General features: G+C 35.5%; 1 protein-coding gene and 1 pseudogene across 1 annotated transcript; one reads left to right on the top strand and one right to left on the bottom strand.

Annotated features, from left to right (window-relative positions):
* Positions 1-2840: 2840 nt before the first annotated feature.
* On the top strand, positions 2841-4125 carry LOC120176156 (probable galacturonosyltransferase-like 10). The gene has a single exon (XM_039182647.1). The coding sequence runs from the start codon at positions 2966-2968 to the stop codon at positions 4043-4045; it is 1080 nt and encodes a 359-aa protein (XP_039038578.1). The 5' UTR covers positions 2841-2965; the 3' UTR covers positions 4046-4125.
* Positions 4126-4825: 700 nt separating this feature from the next.
* On the bottom strand, positions 4826-7103 carry LOC120176168 (annotated as a pseudogene).
* Positions 7104-12385: the final 5282 nt, after the last annotated feature.

Genomic DNA, 12385 nt, shown 5'->3' with positions numbered 1-12385 from the left:
CAGATGACAATCAGCATGACTCAGCCATGAACTCTCCTGCTAAATCCGAAACAATGGTTGAATCTGCTGGTGCTGACCAACAGTTCAAGGACCAAGGAATAGATCAGTCAAATTCAGAGAATAGGCAAACAGTTTATGGTTCACTGACAAGTTGTCGAGCATGGAGACCTGATGATGTTTCGCGACCTCGAGGTCTTCCCAGGGTTTGTCGAGCATGGGGACCTGATGATGTTTTATGTCCTCGAAGTCTTCCCAGACTTTCAAAACAGTATGATATTTCTTTGAAATCTGATTGGTGCAGTGGCAATGGGGCTATCACCTGGGAACAGAGAAGTATTGTCTCACCCTTCGTCATGCCGTATCTGCTATGAAAACTTGGATGCCACAGACTCTAGTTTTCTCCCTTGTTCATGTGGATTTCGGCTTTGCCTGTTCTGTCACAAAAGGATTCTTGAAGTGGATGGGCGGTGTCCCGAATGTAGGAAACGTTATGATAGTGTAAATAGGAATTTATGTTTCACTAGATGAGCTGCCCTTTTCAATTAGCCTATTCATGTAGAATGAGCCATAGAGCATTGGGGGGATGTTTCTTTCTTTTTCATCCTAATAAAATGCATCTCATATCTCTCCGTATATTAATAATATCTAGAAACAGTTTGCTGAAGTGACCTGAAGCTGAATAACGCTAAGATGAGTTTAATTTAGACATTTACTTGCACAATGCTTTGCATGCTTTACAGGTACTGTGGTTGGTGATGTTGATTTTATGATAGCTTATGCTTTCGATGCTTGCCCTTGCTCTCTTTCTGATCCAAACTGTTTGTAATGCTTTTCTTTTGCTTGTTTTATATCATTTAATATAGGATTTTAATGCTTTTCTTTTCGTTTTTGAGTCAATGAAAAGGTTTTATACGTGTAGTTAGTTTTCATTTGGTATTTTCTTAAAATATGAAAAATGATATATTGTAGGTGGGTGATCAATGGGTTTTTTTTTTAACTGTTCGAAGTGTTTTTTGTCGTCATGTAAATGAAATTTTTTAAATGGAGCAGTCCAAGGAGGACACGTGACTGTTGGAACCAAAACCCACTGCAAATTAATTAATTTTAATATTTTAATTTAAAAACTTTCCTCCAATCAAGTGGTGACATTTGTCACACCATAAACAAATCAAACATTAAAAAGCACCTTGGGGTTGGTAGAGGGATTCGATCCAAGGACTTTAAGGAGTCAATGGGCAAACCTTTGCCACTAGATCAGTAATTCAATTTTGCACAACATTTTATATATTTTTTTCAAAGTTATCTCTCACACACATATATATTATTAAAACAAATCTAATAAATAAATTGTATTTTACATATATTAAATTATAGTTAATTTAAGATTAAAAAATGAAAGTTTAATATTTTTTATTTTAAATTTAATTATTTTTATTTAATTATTTTGATTCTTTAAATAATTTTAATATAATTTTATTTTTTAATATAATTATATATTCTTATTTAAAAATAATTTTAAAAAATAATTAAAATAAAAAACTTAAACTGGTTTTTATTTTGTGATTTGAATTCTCTAAATAATTTTATTTTTAATATATTTTATATATTATTAATTTTAAAATAATTATAAAAATAATTTAAATAAAAATATTTAACTCACTTTTTTTTTTAGTTTTACATGAACTATAATTCAATATATATGTAAAATATAATTTATTTATTTGATTTGTTTTAATAGTTTAATATATATGTGTGTGAAATAACCTTAAATACAATATATAAAAGGTTGTGCGATTTTGAACCAAATGGGTATCTTGACATAATGGCAAATGCTTGTTTAGGGACTCTTTATGGTCCCTGGATTGAATCCCTCACCCCGCGCAATCTACTTTGTAAGTTTAATTTGTTTTCCCTTTACACAGTGGTGACACATGTCGCCATCTAATTGATGGAAAAACTATTTAATTAAAATATCAAAATTAATTAAATTCAACCTCCAACCTTATAATAACACGTGGCACGTCTGGATTGGAGGATTAAATTTATTTAATTGAATTAAAATAGTGATTAAATTGATAGAATGTATTAATATAAGGACTAAATATATAATTATACAATTTTTATTAATTGCGACAACATCACATCGATTAAAAATTAACGGATTGTGGTTTGAGTAAACCATTTAAATAGTTGAGTGGTCAATTTGATCGTTTCCAAACGTTGGTGGTCAAAATAATTTATGACCATAGTTCGATGGTCACCCGTGTAATTTACCCTTAAATTTTAGTGATTTTGTTTGGCATCTTTGCTTAATACTTTCTAAAAATTTGATATTAAAAACACTCAAACTTTATATTAATTGGTGGAAAGATTAAGGATGCACGTGATGTTAACTTTGAGTAAATTCAATTCTAATACTTATCTTAAAAATGTAATTCTTCTTTATTTAATAAAAAAACACTCAAATCCATTTTTTATAGCTACTATTATTTGATCTATTGATTGATTAATCCCGATCAAATATTGCATGGATATAGAGTGATCATTCTAATTCATTTTGCTCCATTCACGACGTCAACATTTAAACGTCTAATTTTGCATAAAAAAATATAATACCTCATCTCACTAGACTAATTTTGATAGTATATAATGACAAACCCACGTTAACCCGGTGGCAAGCAGGTTCCTGGAAGCCAACAGTTCTAATAATATTATTTTGAAAAATGAGTCCATCAAACCACTGAAACTTCTCATTCAGATTCATATACGCGTAGCAGGCATATTGGACTAATCTAAACTTACTCTTCATGTCTTCTGCTTTTCATATAAATTATTACACTTACTTTTCCCCTTTTCATTTCAGTTCCATTTGGAGCCATCGTTCTCCAATACTTCTTTCTTAAGAAACTTATTCAAATCCCTTCTTTTTAAGCTTCATACTTGGATTCCAACAATCATTATCATCATGTTCCTATCAAGATCTGTTTTGGGTGTTATTTTATTTGCTTCATTGCTGCTTTTCCCTGCAAATTCAATCAGGTTGTTCAAAGCTGGGGATGTATCAGGTTTGTTCATGGAGGCCCCTGTGTATCAAAATGGACCTCAATGTCCTGTTTTGTCTAAACAAACTTTGATATGCGACCCTTCCACTGTTCATATTGCAATGACAATTGATCCTGAATACCTCAGAGGCACTATTGCATCAATCCATTCAATTCTCAAACATGGTTCCTGTCCGCAAAATGTGTTGTTCCATTTCATTGCCTCAGATTCGAGCTCGGTTGATGCAAACCTCTACGACTGGGTTCTGAAGTCTTCCTTTCCATCATTGAGTTTCAAGGTCTATGTTTTCCAGGAAAAACTTGTCAAGAATCTCATATCATCTTCTATCCGCCAAGCGCTCGAGAGCCCTTTGAATTACGCGAGAAACTACTTGGCTGACATACTCGAAACCTGCATCGAAAGAGTGATCTATTTAGATTCAGACACCATTGTTGTAGACGACATACAAAAGCTGTGGAGCATAAATTTGACAGGTTCAAGGGTAATCGGAGCACCCGAGTACTGTAATGCGAACTTGGGCAAGTATTTCACAGATGATTTCTGGTCAAACCCGGAATTTGCCAAGCATTTTCAAGGCATGAAAGCTTGTTATTTCAATACAGGGGTGATGGTTATGGACTTGGGAAGATGGAGACAAGGTGATTACACAAGGGAGATTGAGAGATGGATGAGGATTCAGAAAGATAAAAGGATCTATGAACTGGGCTCTCTTCCACCATTTTTGTTGGCTTTTGGTGGGGATGTTGAAGCCATTGATCATAGGTGGAACCAACATGGACTAGGTGGGGATAATTTGGTGAACAGTTGCAGGCCATTGCACCCGGGTCCTGTAAGTTTGCTTCATTGGAGTGGGAAAGGGAAGCCATGGGTGAGACTAGATGCAAACAGACCTTGCTCAGTTGATTTCTTGTGGGCACCTTATGATTTGTACAAATTCAAGCAAAAGCAGCCATTGGACGGACTTGGATTGGATTCTTTGTGATTTGTTTCGTTTGCTCATCTCTCACATCTTTCGACTCACTTTTGTATTCTTTAGTTTCTTCGATTATTTTTGTGTAAATATCAGCACAAAAGAAGCTGAGAAAATATTATTTCAGCTAATTTTATAGCAAGATTGTTTGTTTAGAAAAATCACCCATATAAAGAGGAGAAATTTTTTTCCCAAATAAGAATTTTCAGACTTTATTTTCTTGAATATTCTCTATAGTGGATTGAGGAAGAGGCATGAATCATCCGATGTATTTATAAACACGCATGGAAGACTCGACGTCTTCCAAATAGCTCTGGACGCAAAATTGGTGATCCCATTGTTGGTGACCTCGAGCTGGCTGAGGGTCAACTTATTTGGGCCATTTTTGGAGCAGAAGGCATGGAACCTAGCGGCACCATTGATGGAGCTTGGAAAGAAGATGAAGACAAACACAAGAACTAATGCGGGAAGACACCATGATTTTCGTACGTCTTTCCAAAGACATCAAGTGATTCATGTGACTTCTGATTAACACTGTTGCATTCACCTTATTCGCAAAAACAAATTCTACAACACCTGATATGAACGAATTCATCTTCTCACTGCATTATCCCAACAAATTTACCGTTTTGTTTTGCTTCCAAACCATTTCAGCATTTTTGAGTAATTCATGAATTTTCATAACCTCAATCTGGTGGGAGCACATGCATATTCAGTTTTTAAAAAAGTTTCTTCAAATATTTAGAGGTTCTTAAAGGATCATGTTCCTATATCCATATTTGATTATTCGTCAAGAGTTGAAACAATACAAGTTTATAAATAGTTTCATGGAGAAGAATGTACATTACTGGATAAACCAAAAACTAAAACGTCAAAAAAGGGTAAAATATAATATACACTTCATAAACCTTACTCTATAATAATCCCACAACACAACTTAGATGCAATCTGTTCTCTAAGCCTCTCGAATGATGACCCAATAGCATACACCTGACAGAAGAAAATAAAATCTTAAATGTTAGAAGCCGGAAGGCAAATATCGATGCAGAAAACACAAACAAAACGGAACAAATAATGCTACATTGGATACATTACAATGAAGGCGTGCTTATCAATGTCTATGTTACAATAAGGCAACTATAGACGGATGCATGTGGATAATGACATGTTTATGCATTTGGCACAAGATGAGCCAAACGCTGCAAATGCACCCACTGTTAGAAAATTTTAAGGACTTGTAAAAGCGTACCAGAAAAGCAGCTTTGCTAGGTAATCCCGGGATGTTCCAACAGTGCCAGAATTTTTTTCGGAAGTATCTTGATGGTTTACTTTGTTCACTATCCTCGAATCTCTCATAAGCTCGTTTTTAAAGAGCCTTTGCAATATGTTTCGAACAAGCTGGTTGATTATTTCCTCCACTTGTAGTGATGACGGTTAGGATAATTCCGTGACCTGGCAACAAAAAATTACATGTACTGAGAATGTTTCGAGTTTCATGTGGATATCAAACTAAGATAATTCAATTTCAGAACAAGATATGTAATAAAAACTATGTTTTCAGTCATTACCATGTTGCCATCCAAGGATCTTAAATACTCTAACAAATCATTCCTGTTTTCTCTTTCACATTCTATTCGCACATTTTCTTTCTTTCGTGCATTCAGTTCCTGAAACAAAATAAAACAAGTATTAGCTTATATAGAGGTAACATACAAAAAAAAAGCATATTAACAACTATGAAAAATAGCCAAATAAAGACTTAATGTGCTTTTGGGCAAACAGATATATATATATACACACACCAAACTATTGAAGTACTACGATCCACCAAATGGAGGAAGGATGGATTCTTGTTGATCACCATAAAGTAACGCTAGTTTATGTCAAACCTTAGAAAACCAGCATGACAATGATCGACATGAACGTTCTAATTAGCATGCGACAAGGAAAAAGAAGGGCAGTGTAAAATTGACTGTGGAAACATGATTGTCATAGACTACACAATATCAGACACGATACAAACATGGCAATTATCAAATACAAATAACCAGCATGACACCATTAATTACCATGATCCACCAAATGCAGCAAGGGAAGATTCTTGTCGATCATCACTAATAACTTTTATTTTATGCCGAACTTCCGAAAACCAGCATGAAAATGATCAATATAAGCACTCTTAGTAGCATATAACAAGGAAAGAAAAGGGATGTATAAAATCGATTGTTAAAACATGGTTGTCTCAATAGGAACACACAACACAAAAGACAAACTGAGAGACAACATAAACCTGAAACGACAACCGAAGGGATACAAATTTTCAGGTCTAGTTGTGGCTTCAGCCTACAGACAGGATGAAGGAATCCAATCACTACAAACTCAATGAACAAACTACAATTTAAATACCCGAAGGCATTTTCAGAAACATGAAAATCTACAATTACCTAAACATAATTCATATAATCATATCAAACATCATTTCACACATATGAAATCTAAAATCCTTACTTCCTCCGCTTCACATAACTCTGCCTGCAATTTCTGAAAATACTTCAAAGCCTCTGGTGATAAATATCCGAAAATCCTCGGCCCTATCTTCTCGAACTTTTGAAATCTATCACTTTGACTCGCTCTCTCCTCCCTTTTCTCCTCAAACAATTCTCCCTGCCGCCGGCTAACAGCTTCCTCTGTCTCCTCCGCCGTCTCCTCTATACGTGCTGTTCTTTCCAGATTCATCGTCAATGAAACTCTATACTCCGCGTTCCACAATGTATAACTAAAAATATAGTAGGGTTTTTTTTTCCAGGAAAAATGCAATAAATTATAAAGAATTTCACCTTTTTAAGGTTGAAAATAAAATATATTACCCTGTGACGATATAAGAGAAGAGGAGGCGATGAAGAGGAGGTTTCGAGATGGAAACTGAAATGGAGAACTGATCAGACGAGAGAATCCCTAGCATAGTGGAGATAGTCCTCTTCATCGACTCCTTGGCGGAATCAGAAACTCCCTTCGAAACAACGGAATTGTCGAGAGGCTCGATGCGCACAAAAATGAGAGGCAAAATCATAAGTTTGGGAAACATTAATTAAGGACCAGAATGAAATATTCTTGAACTCAGAGACCCCACTCACACGATTTATCCATGCTACATCAGGAGGGAACCCTAATCTCCAAAACTATGTAGTTTTGGTTCTAATATAATATATACTATTATAAGGGTTTTTGCTAAACCAAATTTACTTCCCCTCTCCACTTTTGTTTATGCAGCCAGTCTCCTCCTTTTCTCTTAATTTTTTACAAATCTTTAAACCTTCAAAAATACCTTAAATATTCGATCTAACTGTCTCGTCACCGGTGAGAAGTCTTAAAACGAGGTAAGGTCTATATTTTTTTCTTTGTTTTTTTACATGCAAGGCTTTTTTTTTGAACTAGCAAAATAAATAAAAAATATAACTCCAACAAAAACATTCGAATCTAGACTTTTTATTGCTTTCTTGTAGATCTGAACAAAAACCCCTTACAATTGTATAACTTTTGTTTTACTGTTCCAATCGTCCCCCTGTTTGTACATTTCGTTCCATTTTTTATAGATAAACTTTACATAAGTTTAACATAAAAAAGTCAACAAACTAGTTAGGTGGTTATGCTTTAGTTTTTGCAGGAAACACGTGATGGTGGGATGGTAGGTGTTGAAATATGGGATGGTGGGATGGTAGGTGTTGAAAATTTGAAAATTGGTGATTACAGGTGCCCCTCTTTGTCGTTGTTGTGAAACAGGAATAGGGCAAAGACGTAAAGCACCAATTTTTATCTGGCCTAAGCTGCTAAAATCTTGAGCTCCAATTTCTTCTGATCGGGCGAGTTCTTCTCATTATGAACTCTTCGTTGGGTATGTCAAACTACTTCCTGCGAAATTCGTCGGGTCCTTGCTGCAAATGATGTCATCTTTGTTTCGTTCTCTTGGTTGAGTCTTCATCTTCAGTTCTTCTAGTTATGGGTTTTTCTCATCCTGGTCTTTCCATTGGAAATGCTGATCTCTCTAGCGAGGCGTTACTGATTTGAGATGTCGTGAATCAAGAAAATGTTAAACAAGCTCTTCAATATGAATTCTCTACTAACAATGTTGGTCCCTCGAGTGAGGTATTGTTGATTCAACTCCATATGTGATGAATTGAGTATCAGAAATAATGAAAACACCCTGCCGGAAGGTCTTATGGATGGCCCGAAGGTCTTATCATCCTGCTCGAAAGACTTATAGATGACCCGAAGGATTTAAGCATTATGTTCGAAAGACTTACTGATGGCCCAAAGGACTTACTCATCAAGAAAACCTTGAAAATCAAACTTAGTTTCTTATAAAATCTTCTATTTCGAGGGAAACTATCTCAAGCGAGATAAAATCTTTTGTTTCGAGGGAAACGATCTCATGCGAGACAAAATTTTCTGTTTCGAGGGAAACTATCTCAAGCGAGATAAAATCTTCTATTTCGAGGGAAATTATCTCAAGCCAGACAAAATCTTCTGTTTCGAGGGAAACTATCTCAAGCCAGACAAATTCTTATGTTTCGAGGGAAACTATCTCAAGCAAGATAAAATCTTCTGTTTCGAGGGAAACTATCTCAAGCGAGATAAAATTTTCTGTTTCGAGGGAAACTATCTCAAGCGAGACAAAATCTTCTGTTTCGAGGGAAACTATCTCAAGCGAGATAAAATCTTCTGTTTCGAGGTCAAGCGAGATAAAATATTCTGGTTTGAGGGAAACTATCTCAAGCGAGATAAAATCTTCTATTTCGAGGGAAACTATCTCAAGCGAGACAAAATCTTCTGTTTCGAGGGAAACTATCTCAAGCGAGATAAAATCTTCTGTTTCGAGGGAAACTATCTAAAGCGAGATAAAATCTTCTTTAAAAACAATCTTGGGTGAAATGAAATGCCTTCTTTCGAGTAAAAACCGTCTCAAGCGAGACAAATCTTGTTTTAAGAAAATCAATCTTAAGTGAAATAAATATTCTTGTTTCGAGTAAAAACTGTCTCAAGTGAGACAAATCTTGTTTTAAGAAAAACAATCTTGAGTCAAATGCAATGTCTTCTTTCGAGTAAAATAATCTCAAGCGAGACAAAGTCTGTTTTAAGGAAAACAATCTCAAGTGAGATAAATCCTCTGTATTAAATGAGACTGTCTCAAGAGAGATAAAATTTATATTGGAAATGTTGAATCTGAAGATGATTCTTCCCTCTTGTTGAGGACGTCTTGTTGCCTTTTAATCTCATCTTCTCCTGAAAGATATGTAAAATATATCTGGATGTAACTATCTTGATGATGAATGTTTAATGCAAAGATGCAAACTTATGTATGTATAATACATGTTCTTCTTGATTAATAGCAGTGGGAATGCACTCAAACAATCTTGGTTATCTTCTTGATATGTTCATCTTTATTCTTCTCTCACACCAAGGTGTATCATTGCATTTGTTTGCAAACATCTACTTTCCTGGCTCCGTAACATTCAAATTCTTTACCCCAATTTCTGATTCTAAGCTTCTAGGTCTGAGGAACCTCTGTCAATTTCCAGGTTAAACTCTCCAAAGAGATTGTCTTGTTTGAAAATATTTTCTTTCTTTTTATTTTCAAAATATAGAAAGTTCATTTAAGAAAAATTTCATTCTTTTAGGCTCACAATTGAAGCAAATCACAGAACATGAGTTCGGTAAATATAAACAGAATCAACAGCTCTTTTAATCTTTTAAAGTTATACCTCTCTGACAAGTGTCAAAATTGATGGGTTAGTTTCAGGATAGCTCATTAAAGTTTCTAAGGTTTCAGTCATCAAAGTGTTATTTCTTTTTTGGTCTCTGTGAACCTTAAAACATTTCCCTCTTCTTTGGATTGACATTTTAATCAGATGCGGAAAAAATGACGCAACTAGCTTAATCAATCACTAGACTTTCTAGAACACTTATGTTTTGGTTCTCTAAAATCTTTCATTTGTTCAAGCTTCATAGACTTCCTTTAACAAAGGTAGTGCAGGGACATCAGTCTAAACATAAAATTCCTGCGTGCTTGTGTGAGGTTGACTATAACAAGTGTTCCTCGATTCCCTTAGTCCATTTTCATCGAAATTCATTATTAGATCAATTTGATTTAATTTTCCATTGTCTGGCTAGCTGAATTCAGCTTTATTGTATATACCTTATAATCGCCCTTATTAGGCTAGCTGAAGGGTTCGTCTCATAACAAGATCTTTGACTTGACAATTACAGTGGAGCAAACACCGAACTGCCGATTATCTGAATAACGTCATGGTTCAAATACAATCTATTCATAAAGCCAGGGCTTTTGAGTTATCTCTATAACCAATTACTTTAGCAGAATAGCTTAGCTTTATTGTATAATCTATAGTAATAATTTATTAGCTTTTTGAGCATTCAGATTTAAAATTTCTTAAGCTCGTCGAGAAGAACTTGTTATAGTCTAGGTGTCTTTGATGGTCAGAAAATCCCACATTTAGAGTTCAGTTCCCAAACAAACTAACCTAAATTAAATTCATCTACTCCACCATTCCATTTGCGAAAATTAGTATCATCACTGAACGTCCTCAACAGATGTGTAGTCTAGGTTGTTTTGTAATGTCATACACAAGAGATGCCCCCATGTTGTCTGCTCCTATTCATACCTGAATGCCAAGCCTCTTAATCGTTTCCTCATGAGAGGAGAAGGGTATAGTGGTCCCTGTAAGAGAAGGGTATGGGGTTCGAGTGTATCATCTATGGTAAGGTCAAGGGTCCTTGTTTTATTAGTTTTCAATATTGTCAATTTGTCAAAGATCTATAACTCTGATTCTTAAAAAAGCTTTTAATCCAGTGGATATTTAAAGAATTTCGAGTCTGAAAATTATTCTTTGCTCATAACCTCAAAAGGTAGCATTTTACTTAAAATGTTCGATTGTAAAATGACTTACAAACTTTTTAAGGAAAAGAGAAAGAAAAGAAATTCAAACAAGACAATGTGTGAGTGTATCAAAAGTTCATAGTGGATGCAATGATTTTTTCTCAGTTTGCATCAGAATGACTATCATCATTCGAATGTCCATGCCCCTAAATCAATTAAGTGTTGAACCTTGCACTTCAATACCCCACAATTCTCAGTAGTATGCCTCGGGCTTCCCATATGGTAGCTACATACTGCATTAGCATCATGCCCCTCAGGAAATGGAGGTTCTTTCGGTTTAGACCTAATTGGAGTCACGAGATTCTTCTCAACTAGTACTGATAGCAGCTCTTCATATGTCACCGGAATTTCACCAATAGGAACGTCGGCACTGTCAGAGCCTCCTATCTTACCATTCCTAATGGCGTTCTCGATTAATTCCCCATAATTGGTCAGGTCGAAAAAGTTCTTGGTAGCATTTCCTACCAGATGTCCCAGATATGGAGCCTTCAAGGTATTCACATAGATAATTGTAGCCTCCTTCTTCAGCAATGGGGGTTGTACTTGTGATGCCACATCACACCATCTTTGGGTGTATTGCCTAAAGGTTTCGTTATGTCACTTTTCCATGTTTTGCAACATCCACCTGTCAGGTAACAGGTCAGTGACATGACGATACTGTTCTAAAATGCTCGTGCCAAGTCCTTCCATGATTTGATATGGGATATGGTCAACTGATTGTACCATTTAACCGTCGATCCAGTCATACTATCATGTAAGCAATGTATTAGAAGCTTCTCATTTTCAGTATAACCTGTTATTATCCTGTAAAACATGGTGAGGTGGGCCGATGGGCAAGTGATCCCGTTGTATTTTTCGAAGTCTGGTACTTTGAACCTTCAGGGGCAATATGAGGTCAGGAACCAAGCTTAGATCCCTTGTGTCACTCCCATAGAATGCATTGACCATCTCCTTGGATTTTATCATCTCTTCTATATCTTTCACTCTTTGGACAATCTTTTCCCTTTAAACTAATTCATTTAGGTCAGATACCTCCATATTATTACAACGTTCACCTGGCTTTAGCCCAGACGCAGTAGGAAAATCAATGGGGAATGAAACTCCGACCTGATATTGTGGGTTCTCGATTGTGAAGCTGACTGGTGATCTGATTTTTTGACGCCTAGAGGTATGCTCCGGAATATGAATAGGGGTGAAACCCGGAGGATTTGTGGGGTCCTCCATAGTGGTCTTTCCAGTAGTCAAATGTCCTCTAACCATTTCTTCCACCTTGTTCAATAGATCGAGATGAGAGTTTTTGATACTAGCTTTCATTTGTGTCAACTTGCTCCTCATTTCTTCTTGCATCTCTTTCTATTCTCTCTCAATTTTGGCTAACTTATCCTTTATTTCTTTAAGCA

This window comes from Hibiscus syriacus, unplaced genomic scaffold (assembly GCF_006381635.1).
Source record: "Hibiscus syriacus cultivar Baekdansim isolate YM2019G1 unplaced genomic scaffold, ASM638163v2 tig00112230_pilon, whole genome shotgun sequence".
NCBI lineage: Eukaryota > Viridiplantae > Streptophyta > Magnoliopsida > Malvales > Malvaceae > Hibiscus > Hibiscus syriacus.
Note: the sequence above shows the minus strand (reverse complement) of the source record. Positions and strands in the feature narration are given on the sequence as shown.